This window comes from Xenopus tropicalis, chromosome 5, assembly GCF_000004195.4.
Source record: "Xenopus tropicalis strain Nigerian chromosome 5, UCB_Xtro_10.0, whole genome shotgun sequence".
Lineage (NCBI taxonomy): Eukaryota > Metazoa > Chordata > Amphibia > Anura > Pipidae > Xenopus > Xenopus tropicalis.
The window spans coordinates 94,959,526-94,983,108 of record NC_030681.2 but is presented as its reverse complement, the minus strand read 5'-3'; the positions used below and the strand labels follow the sequence as shown (position 1 = coordinate 94,983,108).

The 23,583-nt window shown below is 38.5% G+C and overlaps 2 protein-coding genes across 5 annotated transcripts in view; one reads left to right on the top strand and one right to left on the bottom strand.

Annotated features, from left to right (window-relative positions):
* Positions 1 to 15,095, bottom strand: part of khdrbs2 (KH domain containing, RNA binding, signal transduction associated 2) — a 122,767-nt gene extending 107,672 nt beyond the window's left edge. The window contains exon 1 of one of the 4 annotated variants that reach the window (XR_001924529.2): positions 14,694 to 15,093. Coding sequence is in view for 3 of the 4 variants with exons in the window: in XM_031901772.1 (XP_031757632.1) it covers positions 14,694 to 14,784 (91 nt within the window). In the remaining variant the exon portion in view is untranslated. 4 annotated transcript variants of the gene reach the window in all.
* Positions 15,096 to 15,198: 103 nt separating this feature from the next.
* Positions 15,199 to 23,583, top strand: part of LOC100486129 (isoaspartyl peptidase/L-asparaginase) — a 67,824-nt gene continuing 59,439 nt past the window's right edge. Inside the window, exon 1 of the mRNA XM_004914498.4 lies at positions 15,199 to 15,276. The gene's annotated coding sequence lies outside the window, so the exon portion shown is untranslated. The remainder of the gene's footprint in view (positions 15,277 to 23,583) is intronic.

The following is a 23,583-nucleotide window of genomic DNA, read 5'->3' as shown; positions in this document are numbered from 1 at the left end:
AAGAAATTTTTAATTTTTAAAAATTTGAATTATTTGCTTAAAATAAACTCTATCCAGAAAGCTCCAAATTACAGCAATTTACATCTACATCCAAATTACATCTACCATAAAGAGTTCAGTTAGGGGGAACATTATGAAAGTTAATGTAAAAAAAGAGCAATAATACCAATGTTTTCTCTCTGAATTTAATATAGCTTTTACAAACCCCTCCACCAGTGGAAAATATTGTGCAATTTATAGTTTGCAACACTGTGCAGTGGATGTTATAAAGCTTCTTACTGAAAAAGCACTAAAAACAGTGCAATTAAAGTTCACACTGGGTAATGAAGAAAATAACATTGTAAAATGCAAATATTTGTCTTTATATCTGTGAACCTTTCTATTTTATAATTATATTATCCTATAATTTTACTTGAAAAACCAAGCATACCGTTCTTTGACTTCAGCTTATTTTTCAGCTTTTTCTTCTTCTTCTTCTTCTTAGCGCCCCCCATTTTCTAAACGCTACTCCTCCTACAGTTTTAGGGGTACAACACCCAAACTCCCCACACTTCTTTGCCCTATAGCGGAGCAGGTTGTTTGTGCTTTTCTAAGCGATCCCACCCCCCATCTTTTTGTGGCGCCACTCTTAACACCCCAATTTTTCCATTCACTTTGACAGGGAAGATTTTCAAACTGCTGCCACACTTACAGCTTTAAAGCTACACTCCCCAAACTTGAATAACATAATAATGGGGCCACCCCGAATAAAACAGTGACATTTGTTGGATAACCCAAAGTGGGAGGGGCCAACAACAGCCAATCAATTTTCAATTTACTTTTATGGGGAAATTGAAACTGCTGCCAATCTTACAGCTTTGAGGCTACACTCCCCAAACTTGAATGCCATAGTCATGGGGTCAGCCTGGTCACATTTACTTTCAATGGTGAAGTGTGAAGAAATGTTGCCATTCTCACACTATTTATGCAAGGGTGCCCACTGTTTGTCACTGTGTGACTTCGACTCACGGTTAGAAAAAGTGGGCACACCCACCAACCACCAATCACAATTTACCTATTGACTTTTATTGGTTTAAATTTAAACTGCTGCCGTTCTTTAACTATTAATCCTAGGGTCCATAAACTTTGCAGAGTTAAGGTGGCCATACACGCACCGATATTATCGTACGAAACCTCGTTTCGTACGATAATCGGTGCGTGTATGGCATGTCAGCGAGCCGACCGATATCGCAGGAAGCTGCTGATATCGGTCGACTCGCCGATCGGCCAGGTTAGAAAATTTTGATCGGGCGCCATAGAAGGCGCCTGACCAAAATTCTCCCTTCAGAGCTGAATCGGCAGAAGGAGGTAGAAATCCTATTGTTTCTACCTCCTTACCTGCCGATTCAGCCCTGAATGGTGTGTGGCGGATCTGACGATGTTTCGTGCGACCGACGGTCGTACGAAACATCGTGAGATCGCCACGTGTATGGCCAGCTTTAGTCACTGGGTAACTGCAGTTCCAGGTTAGAGAAAGTGGGAGGGGCCACCAATCACCAATCAGATGTCACTTGTTGACTTTCAGTAGGGAAATTTAAATTGCTGCCATTCAGACACTATTAAAACCAGGGTCCCCAAACTTTGCACAGTGGTTTTAACTATATAAATGTGGTCCAAGGTTAGAAAAAATGGGCGAAGCCAACAACAGATTAGATTTCATTTAGTGACGTCACGTTTTTCAACCCAACATGAAGTTTGTTCTCAAACTTCCCTTTCTAGTTTATAAAACTAGAATACATACATTTACTTTCTTAACCACTTGAAACAGTATTCAGGTATACTAACATCAAAAAACTGCTACTTTACTAAGAGTATGCCAAAAAACATAAGTAGTGTCTATCTGGTTGTTTGTTGTTTGTATTCTCTGAACTACTAGTTCTGACTCTTGAAACAATTTGGAAAAGGCTCCTAATTAACAAACCTAAGAACAAGCATGCAAGGCATTATGATAACTGTAGTCTTGCCTGGAAGAAATCTAGCTTTTGTAACATAGTTTCAAGAGTCAGAACCAGCAGTGCATGAAAGAACAAACAGGTACTGCTTTCAACTGAAATTGCATTTAATAAAAAAGTTGTTTAGAATTATACTTTCTGCACAGGCCCACAGTTAGCGGGCAGTTACCAGGGGTGCAAAAAGCTACCTCTGGTAACCTTAAGAGCTGAATTTCTGTTTCCATTTATAAAGGTTGGTCTGGAAAAGCCCTTTGGGTGAAAGATCACCTATAATTAAGGCAAAAATGATCCAAGAAGAATTCAGAAATATACCACAGCTCCACAGGCTCAGGAGTATTGCCCTGAGCCCTCAGCTAGGGGAGCCAAACCAACAATATAGATAAAGAGCAGGCACTTAGTCATAGGATAATATTAAAAGCAATCAGGTAACAGCTAGACTACATTAAATTAGAGGCTTCTTCAAATGTACCTATTCATTATTTTCAGACTAAGGGAATATATTGTTTCATTCTTGTTCTATTTCCTGTGCGGGAGAGGTGGTGCCTCAGAGCTTCACAAATATGAAGCTATATCCACTTGGGAATAGGGGTGCTCAGCTTAATAAATGTACAAAGTAATGCCTGTGACACTGTTTGCAGTATCTTAAGATCATAAGGCTCATTTGTGATCATGGTGAATGGTGCAAAGTGCAATGGTTAAATGCAAAACACTATGTTTTTTTACCCACAATGCAGCTTTTAACCCAGAATTACACCCAGATTTCTGAAATAATGAATTATTTGTGAATCGTATTAAAATTGCCACAAACATTGTGGAGATTATTTCACATCTGTCAGCTAACTTTTAGTATTTTATAGAATTGCCAGTTCTAAACAATGTTTCAACTGGTCTTCATTATTTATTTTGCCTTCTTCTTCTAAATCTTTTGCAGCTTGCTCTCAATTGGGGTCACTGACCCTAGCAGCTAAAAGCTATTGTTCTGTGAGGCTACAGTTTTATTGTTATTGTTACTTCGTATAACTATTCAGGTCCTATTCATATATCAGTCTCTCATTAAAACCTCTCCTTGACTGCTAAGGTAATTTGGACCCTAGCAACCAGAAAGCGGCTGAAACCACAAAATGGAGGGCTGTTGAATAAAAACTGAAATAATTAAGAAACTACAAATAAAAACAATGAAGACCAGTTGCAAATTGTCTCTAAATAATACTCTGATCATCATATTAAAAGTTAACTGAAAGGTGAATAATCCCTTTAATAAAGGCATTATTTGTTTTCCTTGGATGCAACCTGCTTGTGGAACCCTAGAATTAAGTAATTTAGTAATAAAAAGTAAACCAAAAAAATCATGACATAATCCTTCTAAGGTTTATAGCAAAAAGAATACTTTTCAGTGATCTGTCTTTGAAAAAAATAAAAAACAAAAACTATCCACACAATGTTATTCCTGTAACTTGCATTACCAGCATGCTCATCTCTATCTATACATTATTCATATTTTGCAAGTGTCTGAAATGTAATGTATCTTCTGCAAAACAGAAATCCCTAATAAACACTCACATGTCCTTCACAACTCTGAATCTCTATTTTTGATCTTCTCTTCATTTCTTTTTTTCACAGTTATATTGACATCTATTTGATCCTCCACATTCTAAGTATTTTCTTTAAGGGAAAATAGGTCCTTGAATTAGCTGATGACCAAAAAGAATGGATTTAGTTACTGTTAACTCCCTTACTTGTAACATGTTCTTTTTTTTACCCTTCATATTTATTATAAAGGACTCTTCCATATATGATATTTGTGGTTTTTGATTTATCAGATTACTACTCTGAATCTTTCCAGACTACAACTTAAAAATGTTATATGGTTGTCAGGGTTGCTGACCACAGCAACAAAAAAACAGACCAAGGCTAACAGCATCTTGTTTTCAATTTCATGTCTTCCATCCCCTGTAAATGTGTGATAAGTCTGCTTTTTCCTTTCCTATTTTTTCTTCTTGTGCTTCTGATTACCAGGTCTTAACCCTTGGGTTGGTTTTAATAGATATGTGTATCTACAATGCCATGTGGGCCCTTGTTGATGTCATGGAAAATGTCTAAAATAAAGACCTGGCACTCTATTGCACCCCAACACTGGGATTCTCCAAATATCCACTTTTTTGTTGCCTCGCATGCCATATTAAAAGGCCTGGTGTTCTGCAAGATTGTCTGATATTCTAATGGTGGCCATACACGTAAAGATCCGCTCGCCTGGCGAAGTCGCCAAGCGAGCAGATCTTCTCCCGATATCCCCACCTACAGGTGGGCGATATCGGGGGAATTTAGGCTAATTCGGTTGTTTGGCCTTCGCCCAGTAACAGGATAAAGAAGGAAATAGTAGGGTTTAAAGCCATAGGGACATATTAATCCTATATTCAACCAGCTGTTGCAACTGCTGTAGGAACTCTTATGAAGTGAATCAGAAAAGAAAACTTAACAAGGCAAAGAGAACAACTCTTCTGCAATCCTACCAAATGCCAAACAATTAGCTATTAGGGCTAAGACCCAAAGAGTGATTAGTCACTGCGACTTCCACGACTTTTCAGAAAAGTGTTGGCGACAATTGGCGCAACGAAATTTGGTTGCACAAATTGTCGCAGCGATGCTCTTAATCCTCTATGGCGAAAGTCGCGGCAATTAGTCACAGGGACTTGCTTAGCTACAAGTCGCGGTGACTAATGTGTGTCTTCGCCCTTAGTGCTTCCCTCTCATACTCACCCATAATGAGCAGGTCCCTGCTGGTTTACAGTCTGATTTCCAAGATTTGAAAGTTCAAAACTGACACTTGCATGGGTATCTCAGTCCCCTACTGCTACAGTTCCTATTGCTGAGCAGTGAAAAATCTTTGGGTGGGAAAGGTCGAGCAAGGTGTAGGCACACTCGGGACAGGCATGGGTGACTGCAAATGGCATACAAATATGTTACAGGCACCATCCGACATTTCAATGTAATCCTCCTAAAGTATCTCTTATGTTCAGAACATGTAGTTTTATTACAACTAGAAAACTGCACAGGACATTAGAAAGTTTAAAGAAATAAAATTAAAAAATTTGTGGTAAAATTTAAAACTTAACTGCAGTAAAAAGATGATTGAATATTATATTGATATGATTTTAGAAACTGTACCAGATAATATCATTGCTCTAAACTATTTAATAAATCAAATAATAACACAGATTAGGTGAATGTGTGAATGTGATAATTCTAATGAAATCTTGTTCAGATGTTGATCAAAATGGTTTATTATGACCCCCAGGCCTATATACATAAAAAGTAATTATTGCACATTGCTAGAATTCAAACAGTTTCTCCTCTACATCTGAGAGATTGCCTACAGTATAATCTGCTAAATCAGCTTTTTATCCAGGTTGGACTCACTGTTACTAAATACACATTCAAATGGCTAACACGGATTACATGCATTGAAGAATCTTAAAGTAGAATAGGGAGCTGTCAAGGCAATGCTGATTGGTTGCAATGGTATCTGCACTAGAACATAAAGTATTCTTTATGATATCAATAGTTTTAAATACACTTTTAGCATAATTAGTAGAGTCAGAATGTAATTTTAAATTTGTTTCTCCCTTTCTTAAGTAACAACAACAGCTTGCCTTTAAACAAATGGATATTGCTCTGAGACTGTCATTAAAAATTTACTATGGAAAAAATCATTTGTGAACTGTGAATATAGAACAATGCAAGGGAAAATATTTTTGCAAAAGCCAGTTTGTGGAAAATTACAGACACTGGTGTGGTTTCCTAAGCCCAAAGGCTTGAGCATTAATCAGGCCCTTAGTGCAGAACCACAGTAGATACAAACTATCACTGTTAACCAGGCTGCTTTGTCAGATATATTTCTAGTGTTACTAGTATTTTATTATAAGTAATATGTATTATAGCTTTTTTTTATTCATTTTACAGTTTACAGTTTGCCATTGAAATTAGTGCATAGAGCGGATTCTAACAATTTATATTTCAACAAGCATACCACCCTAGTTGTGCTTTCAGCATCTCTATAGTAGTAATGATTCATCCTTTAAAGTTGCCACAGGAGTTCCCTTTCTTGGATTTTGTTAGAAGTGTCAGCGACACTGCACATGCTAAGTGTGCTCTGGGCAGCTGTTGAGAAGCTTAGCTGGCCTCTAACATAAACTGATGCCACAGGGCTGCCTATTTATTTTGTTTGCACTTGTTTAAAAGCTGCCATGTATTACTTATCTGCAATTATTACTAATTAGCTGTAGAATTTATATTCTATATAAACAGTATATTGTGTGCCTGTCCCTAAGCGTAATAACTGAAAGCAGCACAGAGCATGTGCAGAAAAGAATGTGGGGAGATACTAGAGCAGGGGTAGGGAACCTATGGCTCGGGAGCCAGATGTGGCTCTTTTGATGGCTGCATCTGGCTCGCTGCCAAATCTTTAGTAACAAAATACCGGGGGTGTGTGGCCTGCGCTCGGCTCTAAGCCTTAGAACACTTCTTCTATCCGCCGAGCACAAGCAACGCCCTCCTCCGCATCCGGCATCCTTGGGACCCTCCCTACCTTGCCCCTGCGCTCGGCGAATAGAAGACATGTTCTAAGCCTTAGAACACGTCTTCTATCTGCCGAGCGCAGGCCACGCCCTCCTCTGCATCGCATCCTTGGGACCCACCCTACCTTGCCCCGCAGCATCCGCGGCCAAACATATTGTATGGCTCTCACGGAATTACATTTTAAAATATGTGGTGTTTATGGCTCTCTCAGCCAAAAAGGTTCCTGACCCCTGTACTAGAGCATCTTTAGAGGCACAGATCTTCAATGGTTGTGGTTGCCTGGGGCTCGTACATTATTGCAAAACATAATGTGCAGCATTTCTGCCCTGGTTCTTTAGTTAAGCTTGAGTTCTTCTTTAAAACCCAATGGGTGAGGCTCAGTCAATAGGGTATTTCATGGAAATGGAAATTTGAGCAGTGATCCTGGCCTTTCTTTCCATAATTCCTTCTGTTTACTTACATTGCCCACCTAGATGCTAATTTGCTGGAGAAACAATATTTTGTCACTAAGCTTTTACTGATTTATGAATTTATGATGATAAGTTTGACACTATAAAGCAGGAGTCCCCAACCTTTCTTACTCGTGAGCCACAGTCAACTGTAAAAAAGACTTGGAGAGCAACATAAAAGTGCCACATAAGGGCTAAGATTGGCTATTAGGTAACTTCTATGCACACTATCAGCTTACAGGAGGCTTTATTTGGTAGTAAATCTTGTTTATATTCAGCCAAAACTTGCCACCAGATCAGGAATTCAAAAACAACTACCTGGTTTGGGGGCACAGAGCAACATCTAAAGGGTGGGTGAGCAACATGTTGCCCCAGAGTCACTGGTTGAGGATAACCTTACCTACTGTTCAATGAATTCAAATACAAGAATATTTTTAGTTTGTACAAACTGTGGTGAAAGGCACCTGAGCCCATCTAGAACTAATAAAGTAACTACTGGTAGGATGCTAGTATAAACATGCTTAATTATCAGGCGATAGTACTTTTCTATACTACCCCACACTCTTTTTCTTGCTAATTCTGCTACTACATAGGTAGAGGAGCAGGAGAAAGAAATACTTCAAAGAAAAAAAGCAGAAAATATCTTGACAGCAGTCTGTAGTTGTGGTTCCAAAACTAACTTTTGAGATGACACCACTGATTTTTAAAGGGCAACTCGGCTTCTGAACCAAAATTTGGTTTGCATATTTCTTAATTTATGTATATTGCAAAGTTGCTTAGACATTATGTTCCCTTTTCAAAAAGTTGTGTTTGGGTAAAGTTGCTCTTTAAATGAAAGCAAATATACAAGTAAGAAATTTGTGAAATAAGTGAATGCTTAGACAAAGAGAGTCTATTTATTAAACTGCAAAAGCCATCAATCCGCTTCCAATGTTCCCACTAGTAAAAGATTCCCATAGGCTCATAGAGGCTGCTCAAAGTCTTTTTTTTATAGCTATATTAAATCTTAATTAGTCTGTCAGTGTGGTGGACAGGCTGTTCCTTGTAAAAAGCCAATACTGTCAATCAGCAAAGAAATATCACATAATGCTTTCCAGGTCTGTTATATCTTGTGTAGACAGAATATTTGTGTATATTCTAGGGCTACCACAACAGTTTGAATATCTTTAGTAAGACATAAACCATGTACTTACATACATTTATACCGGGGTTACCCAAGACCAACAATTGCCCAACAATTAAAAGTAACCCACACTCTGTGTTTTTAACTGCGTGAAACAATTCTCAGAATGTTTCTTTTCCTATTTATACACTTTGATGGCTGTAATTAATTTTGTTTCTGCAATTAAAGCTTACTTGACAGCAATTTGATAATCTAAGCCAAGTCACCAGAGAACCCATAATTTAATAAATTGCCATCTGTAAGCTGCACTTTGTGGTGTATAAGAAAAGGACCATATAAAATGCAGGCAAATTATTTATAGTGATGGGAAGCAAATACAGGTATGTTATCTATCCAGAAACCTTTTTACCATAAAGGTAAAAAAGAGCGCTAAAATTGATAAGATAAGAATAAATGAAAAGAAAGATGCATGTGATTGAGTGCTAAGGGGAGCAAAACTGTGCTACATAGAACTCTTTATGTGATCGCTACCCACAGTAACAGTGCAGAGTGACCAGGCCATTGTTGTTGCTTAACCCCTGCCTTGATTAGGTGGTATGAGCTGAATGAGCTGAGTCGCTCCTGCATGCATATTAAGAACAACACACAAGTAGGGGGTCATGCATGAGGACATCCCTTGACAAATGAGTGCTCCTTTATTTGGAAATCCCCAGGTCTCAAGCACTCTGGATAACAGATCCCATAGCTATACTGTATCTTAAAATATTTAAAGTCATTTATATTTATATAGCAACAGTAAGTAACACAGCTTTTGTTTAGATGTATGAGCATACTGTACATGCAATAAGTGATTCCCACATTCTTTTATTCGCTGTAAAAGCGCCAGATTTATAATTGCTGGAGCCTTCAAACCAAGCTCGAGTTAGGGAACTGTTATTTAGAATACATGGGATGTTTTTCGTCCTGCACTCCCCTGTGGTGGAACGCAGGAGAACTCCACTGCAGGGGAACGCAGGACAAAACACTTGTCTGTACAAGCCCTTAGACAAGACAACATGCACAATCATGGTTAAACTAGACAGATATATACTGTGTAAAAAACTGAACAAAGCACAATTCAGTTAGCCACATTATAACCTCTGTTATGATAATGTAAACTGATGTCACAATCAAAAGCCAGAAACCTTTTCAAATACATTTAGAAACCTTACATAACCTCTGAAAAACTTTTGTCCATTGGAAAACTGCTGAATACTAATAAGACATAACTTTCAATTAAAAATCCATACATGTGCAAAAAATGTCTTATCTACCCATGATTTAAAATACTAATTTCAATTAGGAGGACTATATTGCTAAAACTGACACATTGCTTCATCCATCAGTCCTTGCAGGTGCAAGTGGTCACTTGAGGTTTGTGCTAAATTACATTGTAACTGAATAACCTACGTGAAAGTCAATCAGTGTACAGGAAAAGATGGAAAATCATTATTTAAGTTAATGTAGTTCTGTTATTCAGCAAACATAGTACAGGTGATGGATTTGCAGAAGAATACAAGATTATTACACTGAGATCCTTAAGGCCTCTTTAGGATAACCAATACAGGTATGGGATCTCTTACCCGGAAACCCATTATCCAGAAAGTTCAGAATTACATAAAGGCCATCTTCCATAGACTCCATTATAAGCCAATAATTCTAATTTTTAAAATAGTTTCCTATTTCTTTGTCCTTGTCCTTGATCCCAACTAAGATATAATTACCTCTTATTGGGGGCAGAACAAGCCTATTGGGTTTATTCAATGTTTAAATGATTTTTAGCAAGTCAAAAAAAATATTCTGTTTGCTGGTCCTTATTTCAAAATAAAGCTGTTCTCAATATACAGTTATTGATCAACTGACCCACTGCTTTCCTGCCATCCAGAACATGTCAAAAATTTGTGCACTGAGTAATCATAGTGAGCAGAGCGAGGGAGACATTGCAGGTAGAAGATGGTGTTTTTTTATGAAAAGAGTACAGATTTTTAATAAAAGCATATTTTACACAGCTTTATATTTTGATGAAGAACCTGTAAACAGATTTTTCATTTTTGACTTTACAACCCCCTTTAAAACTCAACCACTTTTTATTTATTCCTATGGAATTTTTAGCATCATATTTATCAAGCTGTGAATTATATTTGTAAATAAGCTTCTAAAATGAATATAGGAATGAATAGAAAGTGCATGAGTTTTTCAGTGGTGAGTTTCACATTTTGCTAAATCTGCCCCTTTAAGTAGCCATCAGACAATTTGTTTTACCGTAAGTGGCTTAATAAAAAAAAAGAAGCTTCTTCTGCCCCAAAGTGTTAAACTATCTCTCTTTTACCTTTGTCATTTTGTATTATAAATTCACTCTTTCATTTGTTGTTTTATCAGCTAAAAGTCAAGCCTAATGTAATAACTTTCTTCAGGCAAAATAAGCATGTCACGTCAGTCTTGCCACTCAAAGTGTAATCTACTGTGCATAGCTGTGTTAAAATGTAAGCAATTATGGCATCTGTCAATCAAAATAAAATTTCTAGGTTACTGAAACACAAATAACTGTATATTGGTACATGGGCCGTGTGTTAAAAAGGCAGAAGGCAATGATTTGCAAAGCCGAATGCATTGTGCAAAGTGCAGTCCAGAATAACATGAGGATTATAGCATTCATGTTTTAGATTTAAAAGTAAAAATATTTAATCACAATCAAACAATAAATTATGTGAATCTACTCCCCTGTCCATGTTCTGAATTGTAAATGTTCTTTTTGCATGAATTCTAACTTTTGTTAGTATTATTCTTGGATACTCTGTTTAAATGCTGCGTTTAAGCCTGAATCGTTAGATAGATGTAGAATCCCTGTTTTTTCTACCTCCATATCTGACGATTCAGCCCTGACCGTCAGTGGAGGGTGTGAAAGATCGTAATTGTTGCGTGTATGGCCCCCTTTACTCACCCCAGTTTACTCAGCAATTCATGCAATTGCGCCCCCTCTGTTATTGTGCCCTAGGCAGGTACCTTTTCTGCCTTCCTCTGATTTTGGCCCTAAAAGTTGGCAGAGGAAAAAAGTATTTTTAATCCTTTTCTTTAAATGAACGTGCAGCAGTGTTCTGGTCAGAACTTTAGCATGTTTGCTTTCATTTTGGGGAGGGCTTTCTACCTCTTTAAAAAGACAAACACAGAGAACAAAAATTGTGAAAGGGCCACTACAGACTTTCATTCTAGCACAGGTATTTCTTAAAACATCAATTTAGAAAATAACTGGATGATTAGATCCTAAGCTTCCAGTACTTGCCTTGCATGTTCACTATGGATTTGCTATGGCTTTCCTCCAGCAGGCCAAAAGCATAATAGTAGGTTAAACAATTTCTGGTGTCCCTGCGATGATGACCCGAGTTCTTGTCAGTGACAGAGAAATTAGACTGCAAGCAACTAATGAGGCTAATGTAAAAGACTGAACATTATAAATGAAGCAATGCAGAATATGTCAGCACAATATAAATAAATCATACTAATATAAGAGTAGATTGCCATTCAACTGAAAAAGGGACCCAATGGCCTGGCATATTTTATGATCATTATAAGGCTCTTTTTTATATGTTTTGTCTTGTGACATCAAACATATTGATGACCTAAAAAACAAGCAATTTTAATTTGGCATCATCTGGCCAAAGTAACCTAAGGATATAGGGCAAAATTCAGTCATTTTCTTGTTGTTGCATTTGGGCCTTGGTATAGCCAATGCTTCCTTACAGTGCATATGGACAAATACATCTGTGTTCCTGGTAAATTCATAGCTGTTATGGTGGTTTTATACTCTTTCATTATTTCCCTTTCAGTGCTGTAGACATATTCATGATTATTTATTTTGCCATTCAATATTTTATTTTTGGAGATCAATCACCCATATGTTGGGCTTTATTATCATAATTATTTATATATTTGTATATTTTGTCTGATTCTTTAAAAAAAAAAATAAGTATTGTATTTGTTTTAAACAAGTGTCCTGCTCAGAATTCAAATAGATCTAAAAAGACAAAATACAAGAAAACATGCTATAGCTACATAACTATTGGAAGTTTAGGCTGCAGAGTTTTGGGGACACTGGGACATTGTCATTCTGCCACTATAAAGTCTGCTTCAGCCTGTAAAGGCAGAATGCCTGCACTCTGTATTACAAGCATCTGTGTAACAGATAAGCTCAATGTGTGGCTCTCTGCATGCTTCTGTCACTCAGTGAATGTGGGGGAATGTATTTCACAAGTTGCATTACCTCATCTAATGCACCCAGGGGGTTGGCAACGAGGCCTGAGAGAATGAGACCACTGTGTTCATTTAGTATAGGAAAGCACGGGTTCTAACACCTCCTGCAGACAATATCAGTCCTTGAGAGCTTCTGTCTGGGAGACATTACAGTCCAATGGTAAGCACTGATTATTTGAAAATAATTAGGCATTTGCCACCGCATGTTCTGTAAACATTTAAATACCAGAATCCCATTTGTTTATCTAGGAAATAGTTAAAACTGGCCAAACTACGATATTGTCACTGGTTACAACACTAGCAAAATTAGCATGAAAATGCATCTAAATTGTGTCTCCCTCCACAGAGAGCTAGACTCGGTATTACAGGTCGATGCTGTGCATATTGTTCAATGCAATTAAGGTTCTTATATTGTTTCATAATTTTCTGCTCGATAAGCAAGTCAATGAGTAAAGTTTTTTTCACTGCATGATTTATTACAGACAATGAGATTAAAGAAAGCCACATGAAATGGCATGTAATGAGACTGAATTAATTTAAAGAAGATAACATAATGTAAGCAGTGCATGTGCTATCTGACCTATCCCATAAATCATGTCATTGTTAGTTTGGTGTTTACATCTGTGCTCTCTATATCTCTAGGAAGGTATTTACAAATGTCATATAGCACATGCTCCCCCTGCTGCAAAATGAGTCCACTGCAAGATCATGTCTCTCTTAGACATGGGCCAACACACATCACAGTAATAGAATGAATGGGAAATGCCTTGTGTCATGTTTAGAAATAAGACTTGTCCGACTTTCTGCTCATACAAAGACCACTTATAGCACAAAGTCAAAACCCCAAGTAGATTTCTCTCTGTCCATTTTTTGATAAGTTTGGGATGTTGGGACTGTGCATTTTCTAATATCAGCAAACACTGGGTATTTTGGGATATTTACATATTATTAATGTCAGTTGGCAGAGTGTAAGGAAAACGTGGGAAAATGAGGACTGCCAGACATAATAAGCAGCATCAGGGCACAGATCATAACTGATCTTAGCTTACAAAACTGCAGTCTTGGCACCAATACACAAGAGCAAAATGCTCAGTAATGTAACTAACATGTTCTGTCTTGCAACAGTCTATCATTCAGCAAAGCAAATAATCAATGGTGCACATGTTATCTGCCATTAATGGGGATCTCAACCTAAAACTGGCTTTGCATAATGATAGAAAATGTAATTCTGAGAAGCTTTCCAATATATATTATATGGTTTCATTTGTTTCAGTGATATAGAAATGGAAACACTATTAAAAACAGTATGCTCATATTATCTGCACTACTGGTTCTGACTCCTGATAATGTAGCAAAAGCTAGGTGATTAATTGACCTAAAGGAGACCTAAAGGAGAACTCACTTTCTATACACTGCTACAAGGGTCAGAATCAGAGAAGAGGAAAGGCAAATCGGTATAAAAGTCCCACATCCTTTTTCTCTAATAATAAAACATTTGAATTTGATCCTATTAAAATGTTGGAATCCATACTGTTGTCAAAACAATCCTTTTTGGATTATTTAGTATTTAAATCGGTTTAAGTAGACAAAGCATGGTGACACAAAGTATGGATAACCCCCTTATCCAGAACCGCGAGGTTCCACGCATTTTGCATAATAAATCTCATACCTGTACAACTTTCATTTACAAATGAAATGCATATGTATGCAATTAACGTATACTGGAATGCTGCTCAGCATTACACTTCATTTCTTTATGCAAAAAAATGATTTTTGATTGATTTTGTATGATTTTGGTCCTGTGGAAAAGTGCTTCAAGTACATCAGGGGATTACAAAGGGGAATCACAACCCACACCCTCTGCCAAGTACATTTAGCCTAAAAGAGAAACAAATGCAGCACCTGCATGTGCAGAGGACATTCAAAAGCATTTCGGAAAGACACCAAACTTATTCACTTTCTTTGCCAGGGAATATGAATGACTTCCTTTTAAATGAGTCATAAATGTGTAAAGCTAGCCCTTATTATGATAAAAGCCACAAACCCCCAAATAGCGGCATGTTATTATAACAAATAACTGTTGTAATGATTGGCTGCCATAGGTTTTAGTTGGTGTGCCCAATGGCTGGGTCCATCAGCTACATGCCACAGAGGTGAATTCCTGTAGTTGGCGTTGCAATCTGTACCCCAAAGAGTGACTCTTCAATTATAACAAAGCCCCAGCGCCCATACAATGCCACACCTGCGACTGGGTAACTAATTCCTTACCTTCATCCAGGAGACGCATGGCATGAACAAAGGACGGGTCCAAACTGTCCTTCTCTGCCATCAGCTCTGGCAAGTATTTCTCCTCTTCCATAGTACAGCGTCAGTCCGGGGCAGGCGACTTAGTCCTGTGCAACACCCTTACTATGCCAAGTCGCGGCGCTTGTTATCAGATGCAGTGGTACTGGCACAACCAATACGCACCTGGCTTGCCAATAAGCCTTGCGATTAAAGCATACGAAGAGAAAGCGACACTTCTGCCCTATAGGGTTACCATATGTCCCGATTTACCCATACACGTCCTCTTTTTGGGCCCCTGTCCGGGCGATTTGAGTTGCAGCCCTTATGACAGTTTATCTTTTCTGCTGTGATACAGTGAGGGAAAGAGGAGGGGGGCAGCGAGCATGTCTCCACTTGCTAATCAGAAGGCAGGAGGGGTGGGACTTCTCTCTCATTTGTGCAGAATATGGGGGCGGGGCGACAAGCTGTGCTGCTCAGGGAGGCGGCTGCAATTCCGAGGTTTGCAGCAACGAAGCGCAGACTGTGCTACCTGTGCCTGTGATGCAGCCTCGCCACTTCAGCCTAGGTATCTCTTTTGCACCGTTATATTACAATGCTCTTCTTACAGCAGATAAAGTGCAGCATCACCCACATCAACCATTTCATTTTACCATGGTCCATGGGGGGGAAGAATTCTGGAATTCTCGCAATCTGTTCCTGTAACTGTGCCAGTTATTAAAATTTGAGTAGGTCCATGTATTGATATTCTTTAGACCCCTGCGAACTAACCTAATACTTTATACTTTTGTGATAAGATTTTTTCTACTAAATAATTATTTTATAGTCTTACTCTAGTTGACCAATCAAAGCAAATTGTAAAATTGCTTGCTAGGTATTATTAACTTGGTTGCGCTGGGCCCCCCTGCAAAGAAATTTTTTGAGGGGGTCTGACCTAACAGTCCCTCCTAACCTGCCCCCCCCTTCAGGCTCAAGCTGTGCTGAACCTCCCTGCCCTCTTTAAAAAAAAAAAAAGTAGGAGAGGGTCTGGGAAGGGGGACTACAATACAGCTGACCCTGTGGTCTGGGCCCCCAACGACCATGGCGAGGCTGTTATGCCATTGAGTACAGTTATTTAAGCTTTGTGAAGTTTAATTCTGCAGAAACAGCCACCAAAGATAGCTTATAGCCTGTACAGAGAGGTACCATAAAACAGTGGCAGCATAGGTATTCCCTTCTACGTAGCACTGTCTTAGAGCTCAGTGCTGCCCTGAGGTAGTCAAGTCAATGCCACCCCCATGCTTGCTTTTTTTTTTTTGCATCATTGCAGTTTAAGGGGGGGGGGCATATTGCTAGTGCAGAGAGCGGACTTTAGGCTTTTTAAGTTACCAGAAGCCTACAGAAGATACCACAAAACTGTAGACCATAGACTCCATTTGAATCTGGAAAACTCCAGGTCCCGAGCTTTCTGCATAATGGTTTCCATACCTATACTAAGCTCAATTCAGCAGGAAGAACCCTCCAAATTTGCTAATCCCCTGTACAGAGAGATACCATAAAACTATACCAAAGATATTTATTATACCGGGAGAATGTTTTAGTTTAGTTATCTTTAAAGGAGAAGGAAAGGCTAAGTCACTTGGGGGTCCCAAAATGTTAGGCACCCCAAGTGACTTTAATCGCTTACCTTGTACCCCAGGCTGGTGCCCCTGTTAGGAGAAAACCGCACCAACCCGGGTTACCTGCAGTGAGTGCTTCCTTCTTCCATCTGTGTCAAAATCACTGGGCTGCAGCATGCGCAGTAGTGAAAAGTGCGACTTTTTTGTTAAAGTTCGGTTTTTCACTCTACTACGCATGCGAAAACAAGAAAGAGGAAACGCTCGCAGGTACCCCGGGCTAGTGTGGTGTTCTCCTAACAGGGGCACCAGCCCGGGGAAAAACTGGGAACCAGATTGGTCATAGGATTGACACAAAATAAATGAGCTGTGCAACGATAGCTGTCTGATGTGCGCTAAGTAGCCCAAGGGTAATAGGGTGATAGTGGCTGTTTGGTCCTGGACCAGCTGCAGTGGAGGATCATAGAAGACCTAGACCACTTGCATAACTTTGCCAGACAGATCTCCAAGGTTGTCCCATCACACTGCCAGTAGGATTTACTCATGGAGAGGGTAGCTGATCCTGACACGAGAATACAGTATGCACTTCTTGAAAATGATTCTTGATACGCCTCCCTTATTATGTGTAGAGAGAACCCCACAGTATTGTAATTCATGTGATGTGATTATATGTCCTTTAAACAGTATTTAAATCCAATCCTTCTGCATTATGCATAGTCTTTTATAGGGACATATAGAAACACATGATATACTAGGACATGTAAGGTGTTTTCTGGATACGGTGATTTTGTGTACCTGAGCAGATCCACGTTGATGTTAGTTTAAGTTTTCATGCACAGTATTGCTTAAATAATTATATATTTTTCCTTAAAGCCAGGTGTATTGGATATTTTATCCCATATGGCAACAATGAGATTATTAGTTACTTAGAGGTTCTGCACTCTGCTGCCTCACTCCTTTGCACAGTATAGGTCTCCAAAATGGGCTTTAATATAATTGAAATTCTTCTGTATTGAGCGTAATATTTTATAATACACAACAGTCAAGAATATCCTGTAAATTATACCCTTAGAAACAGTGTTTAGTGATGTCATCAGTAATAATCAGGTCTTAGTTATTGTCACATGACTCTCAGAAACATTACAAAATGTAATACAGAGTTCTGTATATAGCACTCAGCCTTTTTTTTTTTAATGCCTATATATAGCAATGGAACTCCTTGATGATTTATAATATCCTTATATTTTACAAGGGGGTATACCCTTTATAAATTCTAATATGTAAGCTGTAGATTTGGACAAAATAAACATAATTATTATTAATAATGCAATTCTATATTTGATGTCCACTTCCATAATAAGAACACAACTGATTTGCAGAAACTAAGTTCCTAAACACAGTTCCATAAGAAGTTATAAACACAGGTAAGGTACATGGTAAACAGCTTCATGGTAACAAGAATGTGGCGTTCTTAATCTTTTTCAGAAGCACACACTTTTCTTAAACTAGTTGCAAAAAGTCTACACTTCTAGACATTTGGCTAAGATAACTCAGTGTCCCACTCCATTTATGAATGTGGCCATCAAAAAGATTTTTATGGCTCCCAGTCTTTTCAAAGGTTCACTGTACTGTACTGTAAGTCTGGTATTTGAACACCCTGTATGAAACATATTTGGCCCACTACATGTAAAAAGTTGGACAGCACTGACATAAATCATTACTTATATTATATTTTTCCTATAATATCAATGTTGTAACTAATGTTGTGCCATAGTGTTTCATGCAAGCTGTGAGTTGTGTGATGTTAAAATGAGTTTCTGTATTTCTCTTGCAAAAATTAAAAAAAAAAAAAATATATATATATATATATCTATATATAAAACCGATACCACAGTAATGTAATAAAGGGGCATAAGGCAAGAAAATCTGTAATGAGTTATAGATCCAAGGGTTGAAAGGACACCCCCATGAACCTTCTAGTCTCACATTGCTATGTCTAAAATTGTTTCATTTTATGAATGTCTATTGCAAGGATTTCAGTGTGTTCATTATAAGGAATAGGCCAACCTAGTCATAAATTTCCCTTGCCTGACATTTTAGCAAGGCTATTTCTCTCTAAACGAAAAACATGATACCTGCAATAGTCTTTTTTTTCTACAGTAATATCAGTAAGTTTTATATGATATTTATTTTTTTTTCATTTTGGGCAATCCTACATTGCCATTCACTTTATATGAAAAGGTGTAAAAATGTTTACTTTTGATCATATATTAAAGGAAAAGTAACAGCAGATATTAGACCTTTCCGATCCTAGCCTTTCTTCTGTATAGGAAGGAGTCAGGCTAGGATTGATTGTTGCATAGTGGATTCTGTTCTGCATCGCCGTATCACCCTATTTCAAATGACCGGAAGCCAGGTTTTAGCAGGTATTTTCTAATAAAGCATAATATAATAAATGGTGTGCAGGATAGGGCAATTATTGGGGCAGGGTAGAATAGATTTTTTACTTGAAATTTTTAGTGTTACTTTTCCATTAAAATAAATATAGTTTGCTGAGGGAACAAGGCTTTGTGTAGTCCTATAACACCCTGCAATAGCAAGCCAAGGGCACCCAGTTACAGACAAGTGGTTTGTTTGCTTCAGGCTTACTGAGCACAACCAAGCTCACTGAACACAGCCTCTCACAAATTCTAGTTTATTTGTGGTGATTTTAATTTTCACTTGCCAAATGTACACTGTGGGGCTGGACTGGAAAAAAATATAAAGACTTGGATTACACCAATGGACTGTGTGTGAGGGAGAGATTTTACATAATTGTATTTGTACTCAACCATGTTATGCACTGTGTTCACTTGAGGAAGGGCTGTGGGCCCGAAACATGTAGTGGCACTTTTAAAGGAGAAGGAAAGATAAAAACTAAGTAAGCTTTATCAGAAAGGTCTATGTAAATACAGCCATAAGCACTCACAGAAACGCTGCACTGAGTTCTCTTTCAAAAGAAACAGGATTTATTGTCTCTTTGTTTTCCTGTACCAGCATTTGCATAGCTCTCCCCTCTCCTGCTCCCCCCTCCGTCAAGAATGCTAAGAAATCCCTCCCTCCCTTAGGAATGTGGATCTGAGCCAATCAGCAGGAAGTTGACTCATAGTCTTACGTGGAATTATGGGAATTTTCTTTACAGAGCTCAGCGTTTTTTTTTTCTCTGAGGCTTCTGATTATCTGAGAAATATGGGGAGATTTAAGGGCACTATTGAGAGAACTGAAGGTATACCTGCAGCTTGAGATTAACTCTTTATTACCCTTTGCTTCTTCTTTAAATAAAGTTAATTGCAGTAAAGTTCTGCCTTTAGCCTTCCTCCATTTACTTTCTTCAAGTTTGGGTATATGACCTTTTGCTGCTAAGACAGGAGCATGCTATGGAGCCAGCCTATTAACTGCTAGCCAGATTGGAACATTGGATATACCTGCATTGTACCTAAAAAAAAATATATTTTAACATCTAGATATTTTGTGGTCTGTATGGGCTACATTTAATACTCTATAACTTCAACTATTATAACAGTTCAAACTATTCTGCATATTTTTGCCTCTGCATATGTGCAGTACCAGAAAATAAAAAAAAAACATTAAAATGTACCAAAGAACTGGAATCAATTGTTAGGGTTTGAGATGGCTGTTTGCTATGGAATCTTTCCTAATTCTTGGAAATGGTAGGATAGGCCATGGTTGTTCTTCCTATATTTAATGGGGAACTATCGCAAAAATGAAAATTTATTATAAGCTTCTTCTGACTGAAAAAGAAACTTTCTAAATATAATCAATTAAACATTCTGTATCTTTTCTGAAATAATCAAGTTACTCTTCACTGTCTCCCTCTCAGCGTCTGTCTCTCTTTACTCTCTCTGTATGCAGGTGTCAGGAATCTGATTTTGATTGACAGTTAGGTCTAATATAGCCTTTGGAGAGGGTGCTCCTTTTGTTTAGAAGATGTATTACAGCTTGCTCTTTTAAAATCATTAGAAATCCTGTCACTCTACATGCAAGCTTTGTGCCAAAGTCAGTTATTTTTTTAGTTTTTGTTTGTGCTGAAATCTGTTATTTGTGTGAGCTCTAATAGATCTGCTGGGAAGTGGAGCCCCCTCCTAAAAGATATATTGTATCTAACAGTCAGTGAAAATCTAGGGGATAGTGAGGAGTAAGTTGGTTATTTCACAATTTATTTAGCTGATTGCATTGAGAAAGTTTCTTATTTCAGTATGATAAAGCTTAGATTAAATTTTAACTTTCATGGTAGTTACCCTTTAATAGAAAACTAGAGCACTTAATATATGCCCAAAATTAGGCCTGTCTTATTTTATTTACAGTTAGTGCCGTCTGTACTTTTGGCTACAAATCGGCATGTTTTTTTTATACATAAAATGTAGTGTTTATTTCCCGGGAGGGGTTGTGCATACCTTCCAACATTTTAGAACTGAAAAGCGGGACGGCTGTTCTGCACGGAAAGCCACGCCCACTTTGTTGCCACGCACCCTTAGTTGACATGTCTGTCCTAAAATACACCCCCTTTTTACATCATGTTTGTTGACGTTTACACATACAGCCTTGCAAATTTGCACGTTTGCCACAGGTCTGAGGTCTGCGAATAAGAATTTTCAGCCAGCTATAGAGTTGCTGATAATGCAGGACATTTAATAGGTAATCTGGGACTGTGGGCAGCCAGCTTAAATTTGGGACTGTCCCACAATGCGGGACACTTGGGAGGTATGGGTTGTGTTAAGAGTAATTGTGTCTAATGCTTTAAAAAGTATGCTATTGTGCTTATGCTACAACACAAATCAGATGCAATAGCACAAACATTTTGTTTGGTAAATTTTCTATTGTGACAATTACATCTGTGCCCAAATCTATAGACAGGTTTTCATTGTGTGTTTTAAAGCAGCAACTAGTGGGAACTGGTTCACCTGTATTGATTGAAATAACAGCATAGTAACCCATTTATTTTCTCTGTCTCTACCGCTTGTTCTAAACTTCACTTTGTCTCTGTTACACCCTAATCCTATTAATCATTTAAGCCTTATAACAACAAACTTTATTGAGACACAAACAGACTATATAGCAAACCTTAGTAACTATAGTACTGGTCCAGACAGTAGATTGCAGCACATACTGTATATGTATATGGATATGTGAACATCTCCCCCCCTATTTTTAATACATATATATATATATATATATATATACAGTATATATAATATATCTAAAACAAAGAAAAACAAACTGCAGTGTGTATTATTTAATACTGTCCATACAGAAGCTTTTTGTTTTCTTTTTTAAATAGGGCGGGGAATCAGTAGTATGACTATTCTCTGCTTTTGCTTCCACGTCTGGGTCTGTAGGGGATGTCTGCCATCAAAGGACTCTGTAATTAGTGTGGCCTCTGCACTTGTGTTCACATCACTTGTTTTATTGGTGTTTCTGAGAAATTTACTACTTCTTCTGTACAGGTGACCATCAGCCTCCACTATATATGAACTGGGTGCAACCTTCTCCAAACAAATACCTTTATGCCACCTTCCGTCTAATGAAGCAGGAGAAGGGTGTTTGAGCCTTGCTAGCTCTGGAAGTTCTTTGGCTCATCTATCATAATATGCCTTTACTTTGTGGTGCTTCTCTGGTAGCTGACCAACCTCTCCTTCTATCACCTTTGGAAACAGCAGCTTTTGAGCCATAAGAAGAAGAGTTCTTGTCTTTGTACAGGACTGCTGTTGGTACCTTCGGTGGGAGTATTCCTCCAGTCAAGTATGGCTTTCCATCTCTCTGCCATCTCTCTTAGCTTTCTTTTGGACAAACTGTGATAGGGAAATGAGGTACTTTGTTCAAATTCCCAATTTCTGGAAAAATAGGTGAACTCTGAGCTGACGAATTGTAGTCCATTGTCTGTGAGTAAAAGAGGTCCATTCCTAATTTATAGACTAGGCAGTTTGGGAGTCATCAGTGGTTCCTTTGTCTGCTTGTGGAAGTATTCATTGCAGGTGTTACAGTCCTTTAGTCCCTCCATTATCTCTGGCCCATATGTGGCCAGAATAGCACATCTTTGGCTTTTTAAAGGCATGCATCTGTGCCCAGATGACTTCTGTGTATTCTTCCTATCATTTCTGGGCACAGAGTCTTAAGTATAATGCTGTGGTCTTTATACAGAATTCCATTCTGTATAGTAATTTAACTCCTTAAAACCTTAGTAGTCCCTGATGCAAATGGGTACACTTTGTCTGGGAACCGGGAACAGTTGTCTTTAATGACTAAGGCTTTATCTCGTTCAGTGTGGTGCAGTATTTGTTGTAAACCTATGTATGTACTGATGATAGTCTTAAGGTCCCCATACACAGGCAGATTGTAGCTGCCGATTCGGCAGCTTATCTGCCCGTATAGGGGCAGAAACGAGGGGCCTGGCCGACCGATATCTGGCCTGAAATTGGCCAGATCTCGATCGGCCAGTTTAGAAAATTGAGTCGGATCGGGGACCGCATCGGCTCGTTGATGCAGTCCCCGAACCGACTGCCCCATTGCAGCCAGTATAATTCGATCGTTTGGCCCCAGGGTGGGGATATCGGGTGCAGATCCGCTCGCTTGGCGAGATTGCTGATCTCAGCGTGTATGGGGACCGTTAGTCTTAGCTTCTGTTTGTTTAACTTTAGGCTAAGCTTTCTAGCTCTTTATAAGAGTCCATTCAGATTTTTGTCATGATCCACTGTGGCTTCCTTTGTGGTGTCTCCACAACCATACACAAAGATGTCATCGGCAATAACCTCCCCTCCTGGCAGCCCTTCTACTGCTTTGTGTCTACATTGGTATTCCCAGTGTCGGACTGGCCCACCAGGATACCAGGAAATCTCCCGGTGGGCCCAGGTGTCAGTGGGCCCTCCTGCCCTTTACCAAATGGCCTGCTATATGGTCATTACCTATTTCTAAATTGAAATGAAGAGGAGAAATAGATGGAAGAATAGATGTTAGCATGTACAGTAAATAAAAGACTAGGAGAATAAAGAGGTTGAGCGAGGAAAGGAGGAAAAATAGTTTGGAGAGGGGGCCTATGGTATAAGGTTTTCTGGTGGGCCTTTAGGGTCCCAGTCCAACACTGGACCTGCTCCCCAACTCCTCTCTCATTCCCTCCTCACACAATGGCATTCAAGACTTTGCAAGGGCTGCCCCCCCTTCTCTGGAATTTGCTTCCACAATCTGTCAGATTTCTCCCAATCTCTCTGCCTTCAAAAGATCTCTAA